This window comes from Candidozyma duobushaemuli (assembly GCF_002926085.2).
Source record: "Candidozyma duobushaemuli strain B09383 chromosome Unknown B_B09383, whole genome shotgun sequence".
NCBI lineage: Eukaryota > Fungi > Ascomycota > Pichiomycetes > Serinales > Metschnikowiaceae > Candidozyma > Candidozyma duobushaemuli.
Window position 1 is genome coordinate 2,375,861 of NW_020289895.1, and position 24,976 is coordinate 2,400,836.

Here is a 24,976-nt window from a genome sequence, read left to right on the forward strand (position 1 = left end):
TCTTACTTTGGCTTGGATATGGTTATTGACACGGCCCTTGTACATGTCCTTATCTAATTTGAAGGTTTTAAAGTCAAATGCTGCAATTGCGTCGTTTGTCTCCGCAAGGTCTTTCTTTGCCTGTTCGAGCTTCTCCACCATCGAGTCATAGGTCTCTTTGGAGGGCTCATCTTTGTCCTTGTCATCCTTCTTTGAGTCCTTCTTACCCCAGCTTACAAGCTTATCCCACGCATAAGGCTTGTTGAGCTCGACTTTTTCACGAGCCTGAACAAGAGCTTTCTCCTGGGTCTTTCGCTTTTCTAGCAATTCGTTGTACTTTTCAGGATGCACCGGCGATGCAAATGAAGCATCCTTAAGATGGGAGCCACAGACATAGAAGAAGTCGGCTTTGTTAGCAGCTAGTAGCACAACGCTAGTCGGCTTGAAGCAAACAATACAGGCTTTTCCATCAGAAGCCCCTACGAGTCTTTTAGCGTACTCGTTTGGAAATGGAGGTTGGCTCATAGATAAGACTGGTACGTAGATGTACGGATGCGATTTACCATCGCGGTATGCTGACCCGAGGTTTATCGTCAGAGGGAAGAAGGAGGCTTAAAGATGAGAAAAGATAAATAAAACATAATTCAAACAATCACGTTACAAATCTTGAAAAATTTAGATCATAAAGTTCGAATTTCTGAAGGTTCGCTTCTATGTTAAGGCTGTTCCGGGCGGTTTGCAGCCGCACAAGGGCGGCAGCATTGTGCTCATGCAGCGTAGGTTTTGAAACTTTCAAAGCCTTATATCGAAGGAAGCCCTTGAGGTGCCATTTATCTATTTTTAGCTCGGTGAATCGAACAAACTGGCTTATGTATGGACATTCACGAAAAGTGCAGCACGTGACGCGGTGAGTCAAGTTTTTGCCCAGGAAGCAATGTCGTGAATGTCGCGCGCCGCAAGCGGATCACGTCGGTTTCAGATAAAACCGCATGACAAGAATGAGGCCATAGGGCGGATCAATGGAGCTGTTTTGAATTCAGTATGGGCGTTCAAACCGCGACATTTTTCCCTCATCTTTTGCTGCAAAAAATAGCAACGCGTTTCCCATTGAACCTCGGTTGCTTTGTGGTTGCGAAACACGGAAATTTCAGGGAACTCGTCAACATTCGAATTTAAAAGTTGACATTCGCATAATTGATCGGCTTTTACCGGAGATGAAAATAGACCGCCTGGGCCATCCAGGAGCAATTTTGCCAGCTTGTGCACCTCTCTTATCCGCACCTCTCTTATCCGGACTGCTACCTCAGTGCTCGTAGCCCTCATCAAAAACACCAATTTTCGCGTCTTTTCAACAAAATTTCCATCGAGATATGATCAATTGACGCTGCTGATTTCAAATCCCCCTATTCCGAAATACCCTGAGGCACGGGAAAGCAGTTTTAGCAGCCAGACTGGAGGACCCACTCACGTGATCCATAGCAACAAATGTCGCGGCGTTCACCCCCTGGTCTTCAGAAAAAGTGCGCTGTCAATAGACACTGCCCAATTTTCCCAGATTTGTTTTTCTCACTATACAATATCGGTAGAGCACATAATTTTTTTATTTTTTTTGCCTTCCCATTCTCATTTCGCTGACACCACCTTTTATTCCTCCCACCAAATCCAGCCAAGGAAAGAAAAGCACGCCAGCACCGTCCAGCCAGCGTTTTTTTTTTGCCCTCCTTAAAAAAACTCATCTCCCAGCATAATCCCCTGTTTCCTCCAGGTGGCTTTTACAAACCCATAAATCAAGCTTAAAACCCCTTTCCATGGCTGAACACCAGGAAGCCGACATCGACTCCATCGTCGACAGATTGTTGGAGGTCAGAGGGTCCAGACCCGGCAAGCAGGTGACCCTCCTTGAACACGAAATCCGCTACTTGTGCACCAAAGCAAGAGAAATCTTCATCCAACAACCAATTTTGTTAGAGTTGGAGGCCCCCATCAAGATCTGTGGTGACATCCACGGCCAATACTACGACCTATTGCGTCTCTTTGAGTACGGCGGTTTCCCCCCTGAGGCCAACTACCTTTTCTTGGGTGACTATGTCGACAGAGGTAAACAGTCTTTGGAGACCATCTGTCTTCTCTTGGCATACAAGATCAAATACCCAGAGAACTTCTTCATCTTGAGAGGCAACCACGAGTGTGCCTCCATCAACCGTATTTACGGTTTCTACGACGAGTGCAAGAGAAGGTACAACATCAAGTTATGGAAGACTTTCACCGACTGCTTCAACTGTTTGCCCATTGCCGCCATCATAGACGAGAAGATCTTCACCATGCACGGAGGTTTGTCCCCAGACTTGAACTCCATGGAGCAAATCAGAAGAGTCATGAGACCTACAGACATCCCCGACGTGGGATTGCTCTGTGACTTGTTGTGGTCCGATCCCGACAAGGACATTGCCGGCTGGTCCGAAAACGACCGTGGTGTTTCATTCACCTTCGGACCCGACGTGGTGTCCCGCTTCCTTCAAAAACACGACATGGATTTGATATGCAGAGCTCACCAGGTGGTGGAAGATGGTTACGAATTCTTCTCCAAGAGACAGTTGGTGACCCTTTTCTCGGCCCCCAACTACTGTGGTGAGTTTGACAACGCCGGAGCTATGATGAGTGTCGATGAGAGTTTACTATGCTCTTTCCAGATCTTGAAACCAGCAGACAAAAGACCACGTTACCCTCCTCCAAACAGTGTCGGCAACAACAGACCGGTCACCCCTCCAAGGAAAGCCAAGCGCGGCTCCAAGTAAGCGACTCCGCACCTAATCGGCTGATCCACTTTTAGGACAGCTTTCATTGCAAGAATTGATGATGATGTTTCTTACGATGTTGGAGTTGAGCTCACTCACCGTGCCGTCTTATTTTTTTATCCTTGGTTTTTTTATCTGCTGTGGCTTCACAACCATGAAGCCGTGTATTTTAGCCCCAATGCCGCTTTTACAACCGTGAGCTGGCAAGCCAGACTAATCCAGTCATTCTTTACATGCATCCATTTTACGAACGTCAGAATTTTTTTTATTTTTTTGCCTTTTGGATTTTCGCTGCTCACGACTTGAACTGTCGCAGCCCAGTGTTATGCCCTCGCCCAACTTTGCAGCCAGAGACAAATGTAAATACTTTGAGAAAGGGCTGTTGCGAACGTGTGCAAAGACCGACGAAGGGACGAGGAGCTAGAGCAGAACATAGAGTCAGCGTTACCTGAAACAGCAGACCGAGGCCAGACCCACACCGATTGCGTAATATCAAAAAGTCAGTAAAGCCGTATAGATTTTCAATCGTGTGTTTGGGTTTGCCTTGGGTCTGAGAAAGCTTAATACTTATCTATCTTTTATAGTTCCTATCTTATATAGTTGCTTGATAGCGAAGTACATGCAGCGCAGCGAAGAGAAGATTTCCAGGGCTTTGGCTCCTTTTGGAGTTTGGTTCTGATGGATGCCGAGCTGGCTGCTGTTAGGATGTCTGGAATTTTGGCCAATATTATACTTTTCGTTTACAAGTGAATTGATGATTATTTGAACGACGACGAAGTAGCGTTCGAACGAACCATGATACGGCGATTTAAAGTGTTATGCCACGTTTTGAAGCATTCTAGAAGGCATTACATTGTTCAGTTGGGAACATCCATAATTGTGTATGGAATCTGAGACACAATCGGTCTGCGTCAAGCTACATCACAATGATAAGAGTTTCTTGAGCAAAAACCCTCCACAGTTTAGCGGTTCTTTAGGAAAAAATATCTTCATGTTTAACAATTTAAAAAAGCGGTCCCTTTGATGATATTTTGAGTGAAGAATTGGGCAAGTGTAAGAGCTCTATATCGTCTTAGAGGACGAGTCCTAAATAGGTCATTTACGATCCGCTGACCTATTCGTGTCCTAAGTGTTTTTCAGATGTTTTATGATCTCTCTCTTCCTCACATCTGGTGATTCTGATATGTTATGAACAGAATCTAAATACCTAAGACTGAGTCCTATATCATAGGAGATAAAGCGGTACGAGATGCACATTACCTACACCAGAACTTGAGCTTATTACTTTCCCCCAATTTCATGGCCTTCTACGTGTACCAGCGTATTTACGTATTTGATAGAAGTCGAGCTCCAAAACGCTTAATTTATCAACCTTTCATCACTGCTAACGAACCATCTTCTGAGACACTTTTCGCAGCCACTCGCATGCGCCACGGCCCGAATTTCATGAATTTCGATGATATTACCAAAAGCGCTAAATGAGACAACCCTATTTTCTCGCCTTAATAAAAGGCCTTATTTCTGGGGCCTGACTCGCCTGGTTGTGTTGGAAAAAGACAGTCACACCGACACGTGATTCGTAAAAACCCGTGCATCCTCACCAAATGTTTCTCCTCCGTGCGCACACACAAGACAGTAAAAAGCGCACTTCTCCATACAAAACCAGTGGCTCGAGGCCACACAAAAAAACGAAAACCGCACTGCACACAAGACCCCAAATTCTCACTCTGCTGCCCTGAAAAAATTATCACTTCTTCTCAGTGAAAACTCTTTCTCATTCAATAGACTCAATATGGTATGTGAAACCACCCAAGCACGGCCGTGCCGTTGAACGCCAGAGCGCTAGCCCATGTCTCCCCGTCATTCCCGATCCAATCCCGCTTTTCCCAGATTCTTACGATGTCTACATCAGGAGCTAGTCGAAAAGAACTTCCAACAACCCTAGACGACCCATCCATGACTGACGACCTTCAAAGCAGTAAAATCTCGTTTTCCCATGATTCCCAAACAGCTACACTCTGTGACACCGGCGCACGGCTTAATCTCCCCAACAACCCACTAACATCCAGGTTTTAGTTCAAGACTTGTTGCACCCAAACCCAGCTACTGAAGCTCAGAAACACAAGAAGAAGACCTTGGTGCAGGGCCCAAGATCCTACTTCATGGACGTCAAGTGCCAGGGCTGCTTGAACATCACCACTGTCTTCTCCCACGCACAGACCGCTGTCACCTGTGACAACTGCTCCACTGTCTTGTGCACCCCAACCGGTGGTAAGGCTAAGTTGACCGAGGGCTGCTCTTTCAGAAGAAAGTAAGCCTTAGGCGTAATTAATAAAGAATAAAACATGCATATATGTGGATACGTTGTAGATGTGGTTCTTATAGAAAGGAGCCAATTACACTGTAGATAATTGAAGAACCGGGGCAAACTTACCTAGAGATTTCTATGATTCTTGAGATCAATAAGGCCTTTGATTTTACTTGATACACACCTTGGTGGTGGGGAAATTGGTGTATCATGAGCACGGATCCCACACTACTCACTGAACCTCCTTAATTATTGTTACTCACAACGCCTGATATTAATTCTTACATCGGATGACTTTAAAAAGTTCAGTCTATGGTAGATCTGGGTTTCATTTGAAGATTGTAATTCAATGTATAGGTGAATATCATCTGGGGTAGGCATCAAGACTATGTGAGGAACATATTACACTGTATCCATTCTTTCAGCTAGAGTCTGAAGAACCCATGCGTCAGTAACTTTCAATTCAAAATCAGGTTAACATGGTTCAATGTCTACAATTGCACTTTTTCAATTGAGGTCTACCGGATCCGTTGTAGTATCACTCACTAAGACTGCTCTGCTAGACCTAATCCCCTTTGTACGCTACAAATACCTCTAACTTAGAAAATTCGCAATGATCATGAATATCGATTAATATATAGCTCTGCTGATTACAACTTGGACTTGGCAAAGTGTCTGATAACCTCGTCAAAGGCATTAGCCACCTTGGAGACATTGTGCTCGTTCAAACCTGCAACAGAGGCTCTACCGGAGCTCACCAAGTACACACCGTGGTTCTTCTCTAAACGAGCCACCATGTCGGCACTCAAACCGGTGAAGGAGAACATACCAGTCTGGTTAGTGATGTGGTCCCAGGTACCGGGAGTTCCCAATTCTTCCAACTGTCTCTTCAATTCCTTTCTCATGGAGATGATTCTTGAAGACATGGTGATGAGGTCCTCCTGCCACTGCTTACGCAACTCATCATCCGTAAGAATGGTGGCGACAATCTTAGCACCGTAAGCTGGTGGGTTGGAGAACTCAGACCGCGTCAACTTGTTCAATTGCGACTTGATGGCCTTCTTCAATGGGTCTCTGGTGCTGGCGTTTTCACTGAGAGGCAAAACGACGTGGATAGCACCCACACGCTCACCGTACATACCAACGTTCTTAGCAAACGACTGGCAAATGAGGATAGGAGAGGAGATGGTGCCTGCCTTGATCGCCTCTCTGATAGGAGCAGCATCCTTGTTCAAATCGCCCGAGGCAAAGCCCTGGTAGGCCGAGTCGAAAAGGGGAAGGTGGTCGTGTTCAGCAATGGTCTGCAAGATCTGGGTCCACTCCTGGGCAGTTGGGTCCAAACCAGTTGGATTGTGGGCGCAGGCGTGCAAGACAAAGATCGAGCCACGAGGAGCGGACTTGATGGTGGCAAGGTAGCCTTCGAGGTCCAACTTCTTGTTCTGGGCGTCCCAGTATGGGTAGCTTTCGACCTTGAAACCAACGGAGGAGAAGATCTGGTTGTGGTTGGCCCAGGTTGGCTTCGACAAGTAGATGGTGTGGGTGCCAGCGTAGAACTGCTTCAAGAAAGCAGCAGCCAAGTGCAAAGCACCAGTTCCTGAAAGCGATTGCTGAGACACCACAGCACCTTGCTGGATGGCCTGGGAGTCTTCGCCCAAAATCACCTTGGCGCTCTGCTCCAAAAATGGCTCGTATCCTGAGATCGAAAGGTACTCGTGGTTGTAGCCCTCAGAGTCGATCAACTTTCTCTCAGCTTTTCTGACGGCGGGCAAGATCCAAGGCTTGCCGTTATTGTCTCTATAAGCACCAATGCCCAAGTCGACCTTGTCGGTACGCTTGTCGGCGACGTAACGGGCCTTGAGGCCGAAAAGGGGGTCTGGGGGCAATTCCTTGACTTCCGTAAAATACTTGGACATGTTGAGGATTATGGAGGGGCAGAAAAAGTGAGGAGGTAATCAGCTGCTTATATATGTGCTCGGAATAAATGGTGGGGTCACACAGGAGTTCCTTTGAGCCGAGCGGTGCTTAACGGCGCGCTGAATCTGGAGGACTCGGACTGCATGCAGTACGGGTTGGCTGGTGCCGTATCCCAATGTTGGGTGGGCCTAAAGAAAGTATAAAAGGGGGTTGGGATTTGGAATTTTGATGAATTGGCAACAATTGGTGGAGGGATGGTTTGGCTGAATTTTCAAAAAAATCCGTCTATGTATGGGAGTGTGGCGCCGATGCACGGTCGATTTGCACCCAAAGCGCACTCGCTTGTGTCAGAGTGTGGAGAGATGATGGAGAACCCTGGTTTAGCCGGTATTTTGGGATATTCTGAAAAAGAAGGCTTGGGTTCGGGGGCCGAAAGTGCCGACATTCCACCTCTTCACCTTTATTTTTGAACTACAATGCTGAAGTTGTACTTTGCAACTAGCCGTTCTGAAAAATAGGTATTCCTTGGCGGCTCGACAGACAATGTAAGATCCATTGAACGCTTCTTTCACAGTCCATTGAATTTCACCGGTCGTCCTATCACAGAGCATTGCCTTCCCTAAACCGTAACCAAACCTTAAAAACCACCCTCGAATCCATATTATCAACCGCTGGTCACGGTGTTTTCACTATTTTGAAAAACTGTCATACCTGCCTGGAACGAAATAGGCAACTGGCCAGGCCCACACAGGAATCAGGCGAGTCTCGGGACACCCGTCTTAAACACCAGAGCTCTCAAATAGAAAAAAATTATAAGAGAAAACAAAATGACCAATCAAATCAATTCTTCGATAGCCCTCGTTGCCGAAATCTGGGGTCTCGGGGTTTGGAAACCGGAGAATCCAGGGACCTGCCCCACCTGCCCCGCCAAGGCCACCCGGTTCAGCAAAGCTTATTTTGCATTCTGGCTGACGGTCCTTTGCCCTTAACTGAGACCAAACGCCTCGTTCTCTCAGTCTTTTTCACTCCTTGTGCGTTTTGGGTTGCCAGTTTCGGGACGATTTTCGCAGCCATTATCCAAACGCCGTAGCCCGCTAATTTCTGTTTCTTTGTGTTTTTGTTTTTTCCTAGAAAGCTCGGTTTTTGGCGAACCTGGCCGTTGCACTTTGGTCTCGGCCAGCTCGGACTTGGACCCGCTAACGCACCTCAATGCACCCTCAAGGCCGCCATTAATGGAGAAGATGTGGAGGTTGGAGGTAATGTAGGAGTATTTTGAGGTGGGAAATTTTTGAAGTAGTGATCTGTTTAAAGTTGAAAACTGGGAGTGGAATGTTTGATGTTTGACGGTTTTGGATGGTCGATGATTCGACACCTCTTTCGTGATAGCCGTGTGATGAAGATGGAAAGGACAGGGAAGTCCATGAAGTATCAAAACCTGCATTCTTGAATGAAGTGATATAGTGTATTCTGACATTGAATGAGCTTTATCAACCTTCTTCGCTTTATCAACCTTCTTCTCAAGGAATGCTGATTTGGATTTGCAGTCGGTGATGGCTATATCGTACTTCCTATCCCACATCATTTATCAAGACTCATGCCACTAAAGCTCCTAAATTTTCATGCTTCTTCTTTTCTATATTGCCAAAGCAATAATGACTATAAGAGTAATGGAATTTGAGCGAAAATAAATTGGCTCTTCTTTGTTAATTATTCTCTCTTGGTGTCACCAGAGCTGTCAAACCTACAAACACTCCTCAGACACCGACACCCCCTTCAACGTCAATCTGCCTCCACTACATCTCTCTATTACGTCTCGTTTATTGACTTTTGCCGTTGGTGGTCTGAGACCGGATATGCACAATTATGGGGTGGACTAGACGACCGACCTCACCTCAAAGAACCTCTTCAAGTAGTAGATCTGGAACAACGAGTTGGCGGCCACAACTACAATCTGGAACATCGACCACCACTTGACTCGCGAGTTAGTCGACTCTGCGGTGTTTCTATGGGTTCTCTCTCTGATCACCAAGTAGTTCTGCTCAGCCTTGACGTCGCTGGTCAATTCACCCAACTTCTGGATCGCGTAGTCCAAAGTGTCCGACTGGGGGTCGTTCACGTCGATGTACACCACACCGTGCACGTTGAAAGAAACATCCAAGTCGACACGAGACGACTTCTCGTTCAGGAAACAGTACTTGTATCTGCCGGTCATTTCGGCCTTGACGGTCTCGTCACCGTGGTCAACGCTGCCTCTAGAAACTCTCATCTTGTCGTTAGGAGCAATAATGTAGAAATCAATGGTGTACTGCTCAGCGTTGTTGGGGTCTCTGGAACCAACCTGGTAGCTGATGGACAACTCATCGTTAGCCTTGAGGTGCTCAAAGAAACACTGCTTTCCGTGGGGCGGCAAGAGCACGGTATGTGCCTGCACGACCGCCACAAGCATGAACACGAGGGCGAAAAAGTTCATTATCGTGGTGGAGTTGGAGTTGACTTGGTGATCTGGAAATGCTGCGTGTTTTCTTCAACGCGGTCCCTGCACGACTGCCTGGGTATCGGTTTCATCAAACCGCCAGGGAGGCTGCTTTGAAGGTTTTTAGGGGACTTTGGATGAAAAATATAGTTTTGCCAAATTACGAAAATTTGGGTTTTGCTCATTAGGCGGGATTCATAAATTGTATACCTATAGCCTTCAATCGCACCACCGAACAATCGGCCTGGTTCAGTATGGTGAACCTATTAGGATAAGAAAATTGAAATTTTTGAAGGATAGGCATTTTTCAAAAATTTCACAATCAACGTTGATTCAAGGCTGTTCTCTTTTGTCTACAATTTTGAAATAAAGACATGGACGGACTTCAAGATCGCAGATATCATAAATCTCCAGACAATGAAGCCCTCAAAACCATAGTTGATGCTTCATTCTTAAATCTACCGCTTTTCTACCTCACCACACCTACACATTCCCAACTGTCTAGTTTATGGCTATTGTTTTATCGTGGCTCGTATGCTCAATGTCTATATGCTATAACGGCTGCATGATCTCTTCGTAGAGAAGCCTCTTCAAGTCGGCAATCGACAACTGGTCCTTGTGCTTGTTAAAGTCAAACAAATTGTCGGGAATCGGCTCGCTGCATGGCTCGTCCTCGGGATCGTGGTATATATCGAGATATGGGTGCGCTAGGGCATTCTCCACTGTGATACGCTTGGCCGGGTTGAACACGAGAAGCTGCTCGATTAAGTCAATAAGCAAAGGATTCACCTCGGGCACCTGCGAGAAGAGCTCAGTAAACGGCACCTTCTTGCAGAACGGGAGCAGTCTGATGTACTCGCGAGCACGTTTCGATTTGATATTGTAGTAGTCCTCGGAGCTTGGGGTGCCCAAAATCTCCATTATGAGCCATAGCTGGTTGTGGTAGTCTCTGCCGGGGAAAAGCGGACGGCCCGTCACCATTTCGGCCAAAATGCACCCCACACTCCACACGTCAATGGCAGTAGTGTACTCCTGAAACGTAAGCATGATTTCTGGAGCTCTGTACCAACGCGTAGCCACGTATTCTGTCATGAAACCAAAGTTGTCCTCTGAAGAAGCCACCGACCGGGCAAGCCCAAAATCACAGATCTTGAGGTCACAGTTGGCGTTCATAAGCAAGTTGGACGGCTTGAGGTCTCTGTGGAGCACGTTGGCCGAGTGCAAGGCCTTGAGGGCTCTGAGGGTCTGATAAGCAAAATACTGAATGTGGTCATCCAGAAGCTGCTGTGTTCTGATCACCTTGTGGAGGTCTGTCTCCATGAGTTCCTGGATCAAGTAGATTTCGTTGAAGGTCTCGTAGGACGCTGGCTGCTGCAAGGCCAAGATGCTGATGATGTTCTCGTGGTTAAAGTGTTTGAGAAGCTTCAACTCACGGAGGGTTCTGAGGCAAAGCATTTCCCGCTCAAACGGCTCTATCTTTTTAATGGCCACTCTCTGCTGTGTGGGCTTGTGGGTGGCAGCACACACCACGCCGTAGGCACCTTGCCCACGATTTCTTCGATTCTGTAATGATCCAGCACATTGAATCTGTACTTGTGGTCAAGCTGGTTCTTTTCTAGCGGCTGCTGGTCCAGCGGATACTGGGGATGGTGTACTTGCTGGTGCTGCTGGGGGTACTGGGGATGGTACACCGCTTGGTCCATGGTGATGCTATGGTGGTTTTGGAAATGAGTATCTGAGAGGGTATATATGAGGGAGTTTCACGAGGAAATGTACGCGATGTAGCAGCGCAGGACGATCGGCACCTGAAACACAGCGATGGGGAGTGGTGGGGGTGAGATTTCATTGTGGGATATTTTGGACGGGGATTCTTGGATTTTTATCTACAATTATTTTGTTGCCTTTAATGTGGTGATTTTGGGACACCTCTGGCTGGGGTTTCGGAACCCTGCTGCGGGTGGCTGCGAAATCGCGAGGTCTGGCCGTGATTCTGAAACACCGGCGAAACTGAAACAGTGGGATCAAATACGGCCTTTTGATTTATTATCCAATGATGGTATTGTGTGTTTTGAACGTTTGTTTACTCAATGTGCCATTGAGTTGGCGTGGCCCATTGATCTGGGGAATGTTAAGCGAGCCGGCCTATACAGACCTTTAGATAACGGGAATGTCGGTGGTTCTTGCCTTTTGGCGGATACGGGCCTTGGCCTGAAACTGTGAAACCAGAAAATGTACGAAACTCTAATTCGCCTGCCGCAGACCGCCCGACGCACGGCTGTCACCGACAGCTCGATTGCGTCACCTTGAAACATGCCGTGTAAGAGACCTGGTCGATCTGGGGAACAAGGCAGGCGGATGAGTTTTGAAACACTTGGGATTTATGACGGTGTTTCAATTACGTCAGTGTTTCGGACCTCGAGAGCTGTAGATCTATATTGCGGTCGACCGCCTCGAGGCGATAGGGTGCAGCGTCTGGAGTTTAATTGCGCTGGTGTATAAGAGGCCTATGGGCTGGAATTGAATGTGATTTAGATGAGTTTATTGAGAGGTTTGTCAGAGATGGGTTTGCAGCCAAATGCAAGTGCGGTGACAGCATGCTGTTGATGTGCAAGCTCGTCAGGGTGCTACTGAATGGGCTCGAAAGCTGGATGTAGATACGCCATTTTGCGTCAGCTGTACCTGGTCTTCTGTAGGAATAGGAAATTGACTCCAAGGGGAGGACAGAGTCGGATTAGAGTCAGGGGGTGCCATAGTAACGTTAAGTCAATCTTTAGTACTTTGAGTGTTACAGTAGTATAAGGGCGTTGTGAAAAGAGATAATGTCGATGTTTGTGTGCTCGATTTGGTGCTATTCTACAATAGAGACAGATGCCTTGAAGTTGCAGTTGTTCACTCAGGCAAGCCTAGCCAAATGGTGGAGCCTATTCATGGTTCTCATTAAGCTCCACCAACTACTGCCTCCTTGACGTCTTGGAAGCTGACGTTACTTGAAATATGGAATCGTCACCTCAACATCTGTGACACCACACAAAACTTACCCAATTTGGAGTTGCCATACTCCGTCATCCCCGGATATTCTCAAACTTTTAAATAATTCCTTTTAATATTGAACCCACCATCGGACATCACCACACCTCCGCCTACATCATGCTGCGGCATTACGGCTCAGAAGTACCATACTTCCACTTAGCTCGGCCCTCACACAGCCCAGTGAGTCCATTTTATTTGCTCTTGTGAATTCACTGTTTTTCAGCTTCCCTTTCTTTTTTGCTGAAAGTCTCTCAAAAGTCTCTTTACCTACCCTCTCATACCTCTCTCTGTTCTGAGACACCTGACGATCGCCACACCATACGATCTGCACCAGTTGGGATTCCCCTCAATTTGCTTCGTTTTCTTCCTCTAAATTTCCCCTTTTCACTAAAATCAACAAATAACCCCTCCCAACCAAACATCCATAAGGTGAGCCTTTCCAGACACCGAGCATGATCGGCGGTTTTGCAGCCAAACGTATGCGCCCTAACGCATCTTTACGTCGGCAATCCCCAGACTAACATCACCACCACCACCACCATCACTTCTACAAAAAAGAAAACTCGTTAAAATCATCAATTTCACAGCAAAAGGAGCTCAGCACCCCCTTCTGCGTCTTTGTGTTTTAGTCAGGGCTGTGTGATATGCACGGCGCCTAATGCCTGGACCACTACTCCGCCTTCCAGCGAGGCTCGATCCGAGCCAGCAACCGTCAAACACCTACACTCTGCTGCCATACCTCGGCGCGTTCGTATACAACATAACATAACGTAGACCAGACAGCCTGGCAACCAGCACCGGCCGCCGGCAGGCACTCTACTTCTTGCGGCCAAAAAGGCCCTTCTTCTTCTTCTTGGTCTCTGGCTTCAACGACGATGCACTGTAGTTGTTGGCCTGGTACATGGCCTGTTCGCCGCCGCTGAAGCTGGCCACGGGCCGCAGGTACTCCTGGCCGTCGCCCTGGCCCAGAAGGCTGTAGTGGGGGAAATCCTCGTGGAACCCCCAGCCCAAGCGGCTCGACTCGAGCTGGTCTCTGTACGACAAGTCGCCCGTGATCTGGTACTCAAAGCCGCGGATCGTGTCCAAGGGTCTCTCGTTTCTGGAACGGGCTGGGTTCAGCATGTCGGCCTGGCGGATGGGCTGGCCAAAGGGGTCCTTCAAGTCGCCAGAGGACTGGGACAAGTAGGAAGGTCTTCTGCCAAAATGGCCGGCGGTGGCCTCCTCAAAAGGCTGGGCCTCGTTGACCGCTTTGAGGATCGGGTCGTGGATCTCGGGGGCGTTGTAGTGGCCGCCTTGTTCCTCGGGTTGTTGTGGGGTGGTCTGTTCCATGGTGGACTTTTTTGCTCGGGAGGAGTTCCGGAAAACGGCCATGGCGCTGTATTTATAGCGGATCAGGAGGGCAGTGCAGGCGTGGCGGATCTGGGCACGCAGAGAAGAGTATGGTGGGATAAACCTGGGGAAGGTAGGGAAGGAAACGAGGGAAAAAACACCGTTGAAACGGGCTGATCTGGGAGAAATGCAGGCTTTATATACCCCCGGCAGGAGCAGTCCTTTGTCGGGATCAGGCTGAAAACTTACGGGGTTTTTGACAGGACTCGCTTGCCTGCGCGCAGCGCCTCGGGGGTAGGGGCGGAGCATTACGTACTTTTAGTGGGCCAAATTGGAAGAAATTTACATTGTTGCAATCGGAAAAGTCGGTTTTGGCGGGAAATTTTCATGGTTTTTTTGAGTCGTATTTGGAAGGTCCGTTTTGGCGACCGTTGGCTGGCAGCTGCACGTCAAAATATACGAGCACGTGCGGTTGCGCCGCGGCTCCGAGGTGGGCTAGCCCTTCCATTGAGCCATTTAGAGCCAGGGCCTTAATTTGGAAGTTTGGCAGAGTCAAAATGTGCCTGTTTTTTTGAAAAATTGGTTTTTTTGCGTTTTGCAAAGCGTCCACCAACGTACGCCACGGCTCCAGGCTCGGCTTCTGCTGGGGCGCAGTCGCAGCTGATGCAAACCGCCATGGTCCCACCAAATGGCCCGAGAAAGCGGCACCAGTGAATTTGTAAATTGAGTGATTTGAAAGAGTCGCCAAAAAATGATGTCCTTTGTTTTTTTACTTTCTTAAAACCAAATCCTAAAGCTACTTGTTCACTCCCCGTTCCTGGCTGTGCTGCCGGCCAAAGCCTGCCTTGTAGCCAGTCCAACGAAGCCCAGCATAAACAGCCAGCTTCATTCAGCGCCTGCCTCGGAGCAAACGAGCCTTTTGCTGTAGAACAGAAAAACCGCTGCCCCTGGCCATTGTGTCAGATTTCTCATCTCTTGGCTCCGGTGCCGAGATATTCACGTCATGGCACGGAGAAGTCATCGCTAGTGTCATTGTGGGCCAAGGCGCGAACGCGTATGGACCCTTTCTGGGCGGACCGTACTTGTGGATTTGGGTTGGTGGAGTGATGAGGTTTGGTGGTGAGTTGGTGAGGTGGATGAGGCTACGAGTGGGTCAGCGGCGCCAATGAAAAATCGCTTTTTGGTGGCTTTTTTTTAATTATCAAGGAACGCTGTGCCCCGGTCCCGCTGTTCTTGGACTGGGTGACGTCAAGAGGGTGCATCGCTTGAGAATAGTCGACCAGCGGTTGGGACCGTGAACCGTACAGCGACTGTTTTGCCAAAAGCGCAATCGGAAGGAGTAGTTGAGAAATTGGCAAAATTTGCTTGTGTAGCAGACCCGTGGTGTGGTAATGCTTGTGTGGTTGTTGGTTTGGACCCCAGGCTTGTCGCCAATGCTCAGACTACACTTGTGATAAGTGTCCAAGCTGCATTCCTCCAAAATGCTTTTTGTTCGCTTCTTTTTTTTTTTTTTTTTTTTTTTTTTTTTCTTTTTTCACTTTTACCTCCATCTTCATGTAACTTTGGTTCATCTACTCGGGCGCCTTGCAGAGGCTGTGCTGCTTATGCTTGTTCTATAATTCTATAAATGCCCATGGGGCCACCCTCATCACACTAGAGGTACATCGCTTGACGCCGTAAAAGCACCTCCATCGCTTATTTGTCGAAAAAATCGATCAATGTCGTCGTTGAAACTGTGGCGGCGATCTAGTACGGAGTCAAATTCGCTTGAACTGCCAAACTCAAACCGCTTCTTCTCAAAAGCAATGTTTTTCGGAAGCAAGTTCATCAGCATCCCGAAATCAAGCGTTTTTCCTTCGTCTTCCTTCACCGCCTGGATCAAGTCACTATACGACAGAGTTACTGATATGTGGTCCTCGAAAGATCTCACCTTCAGACGAAGGTACTTCTCTTCATGTTCCTCCTTCTTCACGGGCCTGTGGCTCAGAAAATACTTGATTCTTTTGGGACAGTTTCTCATTTCTTCTTTGGCCTTTGGTTTAGGACGCTTCCTTTGTGGTATACTAGGCTTTCTGGCGATCTCCTCCTCCTCTTCCTCCATTTTCACAGCAACTTTGCTCTTTCTCGGTGGCTGCCTTCTAGTGCCCTTGGGTTCCGTTTTCACCTTGACTTTGGCTGGCTCCTTCTTCACTTTGACTTCCTTGACCTGTGCTTTTGCAGGTTTGGCTGGTCTCTTTGGTTCTCGCCTGGGAGGTATGTCTTTCTCCAATTCTTCGGAGCGCTTCAAAAGCTCATTATAGCGTAGTATGTCATTTTCTAGTTCTTTTTTTTCCAGCATGGGGATTGTCGTGAAATATGTAATTTGAGAAAATCTGGGGTAACGTTTCGCACCGATGCTCATCGCATCGGCTCTGATGATGGAAATAATCATCGGAGGTGGGAATTAGGAAGGGCTGATTAGATGAGTTTTTATTGTGAATCTTCTTCAAATGTCAGTTGCAATGACGATAAAAGACCTTTGTTGTAGCTTTTTTTGTCCCCACTATCAGTTTCACGATTTGGTCCTGCTCGCCCAATTTGGTTGCAAAATGGCCTTACATGGTGAGCTTTCTGAATAACATAAACAAACACCTAAAGGAAAGAAAAAGTTGCTATATAATTTTTCACTACCATTCATGAGTTTCTTTCATTTGATTATTGAATTTCTCGGGACATGTATGGAATATCGCAAATAGTCTTACCGGCTTTGTCATCTGTTCCTCACCAAACCTGAGCTTCACCACGACGGCGAAGTCGAAAACAGTTCAAATGTGACTTCAACCCATCCTTACGACAAGTGCATTCTTTATTGGGACAATCTACGAATGTCCTGTTGTGCAGCAAAGGTAGTCGTATTGATCGCAATAAATGACTTTACAAGTCATGTCGTGAAAGTTTTCGAGAGGCCAAAGCGACTCCCGAGAGTTGCTTGCTTATTGAAACCATTTTTCTTTTTAAAAATTCTTTGTACAGTTTGTATGTGGCGCTGAAATGTTTGAATAGCACATCCTTTTCTTTCGAAGCTCTCATTTCGAGACAAGGTGGAATAGTGCAGTCAATCGAAGAATCCGCTTCTGACTGAGAGTGTTTCTTTGATTTTTGCGGTCGAGGATTTGATTACATTATCTTGATAATGCGGCAGTGAGGGCACAGTGTACCCGCTACTTTTTTGAATGATATCAGCCTACTCATTAATACCAACAAAGCAGCCGGTAAATTTCCGTCATTTCCAACACAGACTAGTTGAGCTAATTTGAAAATATTCAAGCTGGAACAGTTGCTTCCTTGGAGTAAACAAGAAAGATTTAGGAAAATTGAACGAAAACAAATTGGAACTGCATATAGACACAAATAGAGTTAGACGATATATTGACCCTGCACACCAAATATTTGTAAACATCCGATATAGTGTAACGGCTATCACGGTTCGCTTTCACCGAGCAGACCGGGTTCGACTCCCGTATCGGAGTTCTTTTTTTTTTTTTTTTCCCCTTTTAACGCAGCATCAGATTGAATGCTGCTACTGCTGAGTCTATCTTATTTTTTTTTTTTCTCATCTATTGGTGACTTTATTATGCTATGTTGTTTTGCTCCTTGAAAGTGTCCCAGGCCTTGTTTAAGGTGATGAAGACGGCCTGGCACACCATTTGGTCTTCCAACTCGAACTTACCCAATTTGTCCGGGTGAATGGCACTAATGACCTTCATGTAATTAATCTTGACCTTTTTGGTGAGCATAAGATCATTAATGGTGATCTTCTTCGTAGTGATGAATGGGAAGCCGAGTCTTTCGGGAAGAACATCGCTAAGGGACATGAGGAGGTTCCTGAGATTGTCCTCCTTACCGGAACTCCATGCTTGGACACGATCGTGGACCTGATCATGCAATTTGAACTTTTTCTCCTCCTGCTGCTTGTCCTCAAGGTTCTGTTTTCTGATTTTCTTCACTTGGGCATAGTCCTTGTTTGGTGCACTGTCAGATGCTTGGGGAGCCTTCTTTGGAGCTGGTTTAGGTGGGTTCACAATATTGTTAACTCTGCGTTTGGCATCCATTACTTTCTTCTCGTTGACACCATGCTTGGATATAAGTTCCATGTAGCACTCAAGCGAAGCAGGGAAATTTTCAGTCATCTCAAGACTCTCAGCCTTCCGTGCCAATAACTTAACGTACCAGTACTTTATTTCCTTATCATTCAAGACCCAATCAGCGTCATTTATGTTTTCTCCCACCAATGCCATACCTTCATCGCACAACTGTATGGCCAGCTTGTAATTTCCGAGCTTTATATTCGTGATAGCCAAGTTCGAAGTGATGACAATGCGAAGCTCGTGTTTAACTGGAAGGCTCTCGAGAACCTTGGTGTATGCGTTGAATGCGTCGTCGTAATTACCGTTCGTGAAAGCTTCTGTGCCTTTGGCTTTGTAAGTTTCATAATCTGACTGTTGGAAAGCATTGAGTGCTTCCGAGGTAGCCACACGGGGCTTGGAAGATACCTTGGCACGGCGTCTTCTTGAAGACGAGACATACACATCATCGTCTCCCTGAGAAGCTTTGAATCGTTCACTTGGTGTGAGGGAATCGTCTCTGAGGCCTAATAAGTCGTCCTCTTGAAGTGCTGGGGAAGGTTTAGAACGCTGATCTTTAGGCTGAACTGGCTGAGACACTGGCCTAGCAGGTTCCTGAGGTGGTTGAATCTTTTGATTGGCTGCCAGAGAAGGCCTCCTAGGCATGGGTGGCTGTGGGGAAGAACGAGCCAGGCTTTCTCTGCTTTCTTTGTTTTTGCTGCTGCTCAAACCTTCTTTGAGCTTATCGATTCTCTGCCTCTGTCTCTCCTTCTCGCGCTGCTTCTGCAACCTGATAATTCGCTGAATCTCTTCTTGGTCAATGTTTTCTGCATCGGTTCCGTAATCTTCATAATTACTGCCATCCTTCTTCCTTTCCAGCGCACGTTCCTTGTATTCGTCTTGCTGCCTCATCCACGCAGGCATAGAATTGTTCTCCTTCTCACGTCCCTGGAACTGCTCAATGTTTCTAGAAACCGTTTCCTTGGATTTGGCGAGAAACCACGATGCTTTCTTGAACATGTCTGTAGAGAAATCCTGAAACGCCGCACCCAAGTCTTGTTGACCCAGCGGACTGGCACGAGCGTTCTGTCTGGATGATCTGGATGACCGACCCGAAGCTGGGGTCCTTTCTCCTCCACTCATGATGAAATTCACACAACCTTGAAGATCTGGTCCAACCTGGTCAATCGCCTTGTTGGAAACATCAACGGGGAAGCCAATGTCGACAAGACCAGCCAAAACGGAGTCTCTCCCCAGCTCTGGAACCTGAGAGGGCTTTCTAGCCACAGGTTGTTGGATCTTGGGTTCTTCTTCAATTTCAGGCTCTGGCTCAGGTCTTGGAGGAGCGACAGGTTCAGGAGTGAATGCGTCCGTGAAATCATCATCAAGGAGATTGTCCATGTTATTTGGCTGCTTTGGTGCTTTAGGTGCTTGCTGTGGAACTGAGGGTGTAGAAGGCTTGGATGTGGAGCCTAGACCGAATAGTAGATCATCGTCAATGGATGATGCTGGTGCTGACTTTTTATTTTCAAAAACCAGAAAAGGATCCTGAGCCTGTGAACTTGGCTTGACCGGTGGGGTTGATTTCCCAGATGACAATACCTCCCAGTCATTGAATGGACTTTGTGATTTGGGTTTCTGAGAATGCAATTGCTCCTGCAAGGAGAGCTTGTTCATATTCTGATTTAGCGATGATCCCAGGCCCAGGCCCGTAGCCGACAGGAACAAGTCGGCAAATGCGTCTTTTTTGGGTGGAGCCATGGTTAATGGTAGTTGTAGATAGAGTTTTGACAAGGTGGACGATATCGAGCGCTGCACGTGACACAGCACGTGACAGCGATCTTTCTTTAGTTTCAGGTTTGTTTCCAGAAACAGCCTGCTGAAATAAGGCTTCTAATACATAGAATAAAAAAGATTTGGAAAAGATGTCCAAAAAATAATGACTCCGGCGTGATTCGAACACGCGCATCTTACGATAACAGAACTTGAGTCTGCCGCCTTAGACCGCTCGGCCACAGAGCCATTTGATATGTTGTTGAGAGAGGTGGTTTGATATGAAAGATATGTTGAATTTTTAATAAGAAGATTCAAAATTGAAAAGTAGTGCTTTGTAATTAGTTGGTTGCAAAACTTACACTGGAATAGCTTAAAAGACCTAAAAATGCCTCGGGACTGAGTTAGCACTCGTAACTCTTTTAGGATGCCACAGAGACTAGTAAAAACTTAACACGATAAATGAATAGCAAAATAGGATTTAATTTATGGCATAATATATTGACTAATACCTCTAGGGGACAGTCAGGGCCGTTTTTGCAACCATCCCGGCGTGAGGTGTACGGGTGTCGTAGCACCTACTGATGAAGTTTTTCGAACCTCATCTCATCATAACCACCTCCTCCAAAAATGCATTTGATGTACACTTTGGGCCCTGACGGCAAGAGAGTCTACACTTTGCAGAAGATCACCGGTGACGGCGAGATTACCAAATCCGCCCACCCCGCCAGATTCTCCCCAGATGACAAGTACTCTAGACAGAGAGTCACTTTGAAGAAGAGATTCGGCATGTTGCCAACCCAGAACTAAGTGTCGAGGGATGATGTTTCTGGCTAATGTACTATAATTCAGCATATCAATAAAGTTTATTTGGAAAAAGGACCGCTTGGTCGTGTAGATGAGTGGTGGAAACCATCATTTGGGATGCGGCATACTGATGTGGGTTGCATGGAATGTAGGGTACGATGTCTCGAAGTCAAAGAAATAGCAAGGGAACTTGACATTATTACAGGATGGAGCAAATGGGTCTGTTCAGTGTATTTGAGTGGATAGCCTATCAGGTTGTAGTTATATTCCCAGGTTAGGCATCAAGTCTATCGATTAAAGGGCCGATAAGCCAAAGCCTTTCTGCCTTCCAGACCCTAGAAGTCGAACTCTTGATCATGATACGTGATGTGTATGTTGAGTAAATTTGGTCGGACCCATTTCGATTGCAAGGCTCGTCGTGGCCAGCATGTAGCCATAAGACACCTTCTAATTAACCTATTGAGATTAAATTTTGGGAAATGCTCATTCGAGCCTTAAAATTAAAAGGAAGCGATCTCGTCTTTGCAAACCACCCTCCTGAAAGCCTGAACCGGCAGGCTTGTCAAGGTATGTGATATTCCGGCGCATTAGCACAGAGGACCCGAGTGAATACACATCACACAACGAAATGATTCATGTGTGACTGACGATTCGCTAACCATATTTTCTTTATGCGAGCGGATGATCTTTTGAGTTTATCCGTCGATCTAGCAGACTCAATCCCAGCTGCTCAAAGTGGCTTCCTCTTCTGACCGGTGGCTTCAAGATTGTACTCAGCATTCAGCGAGTAATTCTCCCACATCTGCGCCACAATATCGATGTTTTTGTTGTCGCTGTTGATCTTGTGGAGAAATAAGTTCATATCATGGACCGAGTCGTTGAGCGATTTGGTGCTGTTGATGATACGCGCAAGAAGAGCCAGCTGCTGCTGCTCGTGAGGATTGACCATTTCATTGGAGGACATCCTGATTGGTGGATATTTTGATTTTTGAGGAAAAGTGTAGATGGAGGTTTGGTGGGTTTTGATGTTTGTTGATATACGCGAGGCCTTATGCAGCACTATCAAGCAGGTAGAGTACTACAAGTGCTGATTGACCGGATTACCACTGGAATTGGAATTTATTTAGTTGTGCCCTTCCAAAAACGCATGACTATCTACAAAACTCTATTTTGTTGCGTTTTGGAGGGCCACATGGTGTCGTAACTCAAGACCAACGGTATTCATGAGACCACTTCGCCATCTTCATTACCTTCTCCCTGCCCCTGTAATATCCATAATCCCATTCACTTTCCCTTTTGACTCTCTTATGCGTGGAAGCCAAAGTCGTTCATGAGACTGTCCACATCCTTCCAGATCAAATCACTATTTACGTCAAAGACATCGAGATTGCCCACACCCTGTGAAGGCGACTCGTCAAAGTTGAGGTATAGATCAGAGGTTTCTCTATTCTGCGGCCTCTGAGCCTTTTGCGCTTGCTGCATTTGTGGTGTGGCAGGATTATGGCCATTCTGAGGCGCATGCTGATGATGATTATTCTTCACAAATGAGGCAGGCGACCCTGAGCTTCGTGAATGAGACTCGTCGTTTCTGATACTGGGTGAAGTTTCCGCACTGGTGTTCACCACCTTGAAGATCGAGCTCCGCTTTGAAGCTGCAATGGGTTGAGGGTCCAATGGAATGGTACGAATGATACGACGAGCTTTGCTTTCGGCATCGCCAACATTGGACAAAGATCTGCGTCTCTTACGGCCAGAACTGGTGATGCTGCCTGGTGTTGATTTCTGACTCGGCGTTTTGCTTTGACGACGAGCCTTGGGATCCTCGTCTTCGGAAGAAACAGCCTGTTCTTCGTCGTCCTCTTCCCCGTATGAATTGCTCTCATCGTCATTGTCGTCATCAGCATTGTCTCTGACATCGGTACGAATGCTGAGTTGAGCCATACCAACCTGGTCACGAAGAAGCGACAAACAGTCGAAAAATAATGAAGCTGCCATTCGTGAACGTGCCTTGATCAGTAGAGTCGTCATCAGCTTCTCATCAAGGGTCTTGAAGAGCGGCCACATGTTTCTCATAATTCCGCTGGCTCTGTATGCGACATCATGTTTCAAGATAGATGCTCTAGCCACAATGGATATGGCATTCATGTATGTCAGCTTGCCCTGCTCCACATTAAGCACAGATTTCAAAGGTGAATGTGCAAGCTTGACTATGACGAAAGATGCCTGCCAAATATTCAAAATTGAGACCACGGGCATGAACTTGACAAAGTCTTTTTCAATGGAGATAAGTGTCTGGACACAGGTGATTAGTGAGATGGCGGCATTGTAAAGCCTGACAAGACCCTTTGATAACTCAAATGGTGGGATGTTTGTGGCGTCCAAAAAGTAGTGGGTCAAAAGGTGCACTCGTGCAACAATGAATTTGATTTTTCTGTAGCCGTTATCGGGGACATTGTCGGAGGTAAGCTTGAGCTCAAGTTGGTCAAGTTGCCTGAGGAGAACTTTTATAAGCGAAAGCCTCTCATTCACCTGATGAGTTCCGTACTCTAAATGGAGGTTGGAGGTCAATGAACGAGCCACCTGGTCTTCGAAATGGGCGATTTCCATGAGGTGCCGAGTGGCCACAGGCAAATCCACATACTGTGGCCGCAAGGAGTCGAATTGCACGAATGCAGGGAACCCAAAAACGGTAGCGATGTTCTGCGAGACAATGTTGCAAACAATCCATGTTTTCATCTGCTCCTGGGCCATAGCATACTGCTGTGGAGAAATAGGTTCCAGCTGAGCCTGGTCGAGAACCTGGCTAGACGAATGGAGCCCAATTCTGATACTTTGAAACAAAGCCACACCGATAGTGTTCCACGAGGAATCGGAACTAAGAGACGACGTCAATGGAGGCCAGATGGAGTACAATATGAAAGCCTGGACGGAGTAGACAGAGCAGGCGTTCATGATAGGCTCGTCTTCCTCGGTGGGGTGGTACCGCGTGATTGGAGAAATTGTGATTTCAGAGAGAATATCCTTGATCAATGGCGCTAACGTCAAAAGAAGCGAGCCGTTATCGTTGAGCCGCCGCAGCGCCACAAACATAATCACCCAGAAAAGCGAAGGGCAGAGTCTGTATATTCTTTCAGGGCCTCTGGCGACCTCCACGACAGGTAATGTAGGGTGGTAGTTGTGAACGTAGTCCATGTAGAGCAGGCCGATACTTTCGGGCAGAAGCGTGACGGTTCCGAGCGATTTCTCCTCACAGAGCAAGGCGTGGTCGGGGACGGCAAAATTATGTGCCTGGGACGGTTTTTCGCCCGGGTTGATGTTCAAAAATGAGCGATGCCCCATGGCCGTTGGAGGGTCCACTTTCTCCGGGACAATTTGGGGTGGTACCGCCGGCGGAGCTTGCTGAACGGGCACAGGCCCCTGATTTGGCAAAATGTGTGCATTTCCCGGAATCTGGGCGTTTATTTGTGGAGTCATCACGTTCAGACCAAGTTGAGCATTCAACCTCGATATCTGTGGACTCTGGACCGCCTGGGGCGCTAGATTCGACGGAACAACCGGAGCATTAGGAACAGGCGTGCCTTCAAAAGACCTCCCTCCAAACGTCTTCTTCAACTCGGCAAACTCCTTCTCGATCGAAGCCAATCGGGCTCTTTTCTCTGTACGCTTGAAATCCGCCTTCACCACACATTCTAGCCCCTTCTTTTCACATCTCGTGCACGGAAGCGGGTCTCTCACCTGGGCGTCACATTTCAGTTTTTGTTGTCGACACGAAGTGCAAGCTAGTCTTCGAGGTTTGAGGTTTTCGTGTTGATCGTTCTTTTCTCCTCGGACTTCCACATCCGGGGTCGGCTCCTCCTTGATCTGCCGATTAAGCTCTGTGAGCTCATGCGTGATGTTGGCGATGTGTGCCAACCGGTCCAAAGAGGACTTGGTATCCATGTCTGTGGAGTAATTAGACATCAACACTTAACCCATCGCGGGCCTGCACCAGAAAGAAACAACCACACCACCTGAGGAGGACGATAGAGATAGACTCTTTGGTGGGATAATTGGATTTGGCTTTTTGGATTTTGGATTTATTGGCTGAGAGGAAGGGTTTTGCTTGGTTGTTTCAGTGATTGGATAGACCGACGCGGAATTCGAGGGCTGTTTCTACCACGGAAAGAGAGACGTTACAAGGCCTTAATTATCTTGATTCTGCAATACCTTGAAAAGTAGCTTCGAGGAGTGGTCCATTTGGCTTTGTGACACTTCTGGCAGGTTTCGAGTTTGTGGTATCAACAGATCACCAGAGCAGCAGTTCACGATTGAACATACACATACACGCAATAAACCAACCATTGCTGAAAAGTCAAGTTCAGCAAAACTCGCTTATTGACAACGAAGAACGAATAAGGATTCCGATTTTTGGGAATTCCGAACCTACATCTTATCAAGAGCGGTTCGCTACTACTAAAGTTTTCAC

General features: G+C 47.0%; 10 protein-coding genes, 1 non-coding gene and 1 pseudogene across 12 annotated transcripts; 3 read left to right on the forward strand and 9 right to left on the reverse strand. All coding sequences in view use genetic code 12, as the record gives it.

Moving 5' to 3' along the window:
- Positions 1 to 2: 2 nt before the first annotated feature.
- On the reverse strand, positions 3 to 504 carry CXQ87_002490 (uncharacterized protein; the record flags this gene model as incomplete). The annotated part of the gene is made up of 2 exons (XM_025480999.1): positions 3 to 5; positions 31 to 504. The coding sequence occupies 2 exons, from the start codon at positions 502 to 504 to the stop codon at positions 3 to 5; spliced, it is 477 nt and encodes a 158-aa protein (XP_025335299.1).
- A 1,283-nt stretch (positions 505 to 1,787) lies between these two features.
- GLC7 (type 1 serine/threonine-protein phosphatase catalytic subunit) lies at positions 1,788 to 2,774 on the forward strand (the record flags this gene model as incomplete). The annotated part of the gene is made up of 1 exon (XM_025481000.1): positions 1,788 to 2,774. One exon carries the CDS (start codon positions 1,788 to 1,790, stop codon positions 2,772 to 2,774), a length of 987 nt encoding a protein of 328 aa, XP_025335300.1.
- Positions 2,775 to 4,673: 1,899 nt separating this feature from the next.
- RPS27 (40S ribosomal eS27 domain-containing protein) lies at positions 4,674 to 5,089 on the forward strand (the record flags this gene model as incomplete). Its single annotated transcript, XM_025481001.1, has 2 exons — positions 4,674 to 4,752; positions 4,857 to 5,089. 2 exons carry the CDS (start codon positions 4,674 to 4,676, stop codon positions 5,087 to 5,089), a joined length of 312 nt encoding a protein of 103 aa, XP_025335301.1.
- Positions 5,090 to 5,732: 643 nt separating this feature from the next.
- AAT21 (aspartate transaminase) lies at positions 5,733 to 6,995 on the reverse strand (the record flags this gene model as incomplete). The annotated part of the gene is made up of 1 exon (XM_025481002.1): positions 5,733 to 6,995. One exon carries the CDS (start codon positions 6,993 to 6,995, stop codon positions 5,733 to 5,735), a length of 1,263 nt encoding a protein of 420 aa, XP_025335302.1.
- Positions 6,996 to 8,869: 1,874 nt separating this feature from the next.
- Positions 8,870 to 9,466, reverse strand: EMP24 (Emp24p; the record flags this gene model as incomplete). The annotated part of the gene is made up of 1 exon (XM_025481003.1): positions 8,870 to 9,466. One exon carries the CDS (start codon positions 9,464 to 9,466, stop codon positions 8,870 to 8,872), a length of 597 nt encoding a protein of 198 aa, XP_025335303.1.
- Positions 9,467 to 10,021: 555 nt separating this feature from the next.
- CEK1 (mitogen-activated serine/threonine-protein kinase) lies at positions 10,022 to 11,172 on the reverse strand (the record flags this gene model as incomplete). The annotated part of the gene is made up of 2 exons (XM_025481004.1): positions 10,022 to 10,966; positions 11,011 to 11,172. 2 exons carry the CDS (start codon positions 11,170 to 11,172, stop codon positions 10,022 to 10,024), a joined length of 1,107 nt encoding a protein of 368 aa, XP_025335304.1.
- A 2,143-nt stretch (positions 11,173 to 13,315) lies between these two features.
- Positions 13,316 to 13,828, reverse strand: CXQ87_002496 (uncharacterized protein; the record flags this gene model as incomplete). Its single annotated transcript, XM_025481005.1, has 1 exon — positions 13,316 to 13,828. The coding sequence occupies one exon, from the start codon at positions 13,826 to 13,828 to the stop codon at positions 13,316 to 13,318; it is 513 nt and encodes a 170-aa protein (XP_025335305.1).
- A 1,648-nt stretch (positions 13,829 to 15,476) lies between these two features.
- Positions 15,477 to 16,166, reverse strand: CXQ87_002497 (uncharacterized protein; the record flags this gene model as incomplete). The annotated part of the gene is made up of 1 exon (XM_025481006.1): positions 15,477 to 16,166. One exon carries the CDS (start codon positions 16,164 to 16,166, stop codon positions 15,477 to 15,479), a length of 690 nt encoding a protein of 229 aa, XP_025335306.1.
- Positions 16,167 to 17,266: 1,100 nt separating this feature from the next.
- CXQ87_002498 lies at positions 17,267 to 17,336 on the forward strand (annotated as a pseudogene). The gene has a single exon. The product of its transcript is annotated as a tRNA-OTHER (tRNA).
- A 103-nt stretch (positions 17,337 to 17,439) lies between these two features.
- FGR32 (Fgr32p) lies at positions 17,440 to 19,692 on the reverse strand (the record flags this gene model as incomplete). The annotated part of the gene is made up of 1 exon (XM_025481007.1): positions 17,440 to 19,692. The coding sequence occupies one exon, from the start codon at positions 19,690 to 19,692 to the stop codon at positions 17,440 to 17,442; it is 2,253 nt and encodes a 750-aa protein (XP_025335307.1).
- Positions 19,693 to 19,871: 179 nt separating this feature from the next.
- On the reverse strand, positions 19,872 to 19,953 carry CXQ87_002500. Its single transcript has one exon. It is a non-coding gene; the product is annotated as a tRNA-Leu (tRNA).
- A 1,863-nt stretch (positions 19,954 to 21,816) lies between these two features.
- Positions 21,817 to 24,450, reverse strand: LEU3 (leucine-responsive transcriptional regulator; the record flags this gene model as incomplete). Its single annotated transcript, XM_025481008.1, has 1 exon — positions 21,817 to 24,450. One exon carries the CDS (start codon positions 24,448 to 24,450, stop codon positions 21,817 to 21,819), a length of 2,634 nt encoding a protein of 877 aa, XP_025335308.1.
- Positions 24,451 to 24,976: the final 526 nt, after the last annotated feature.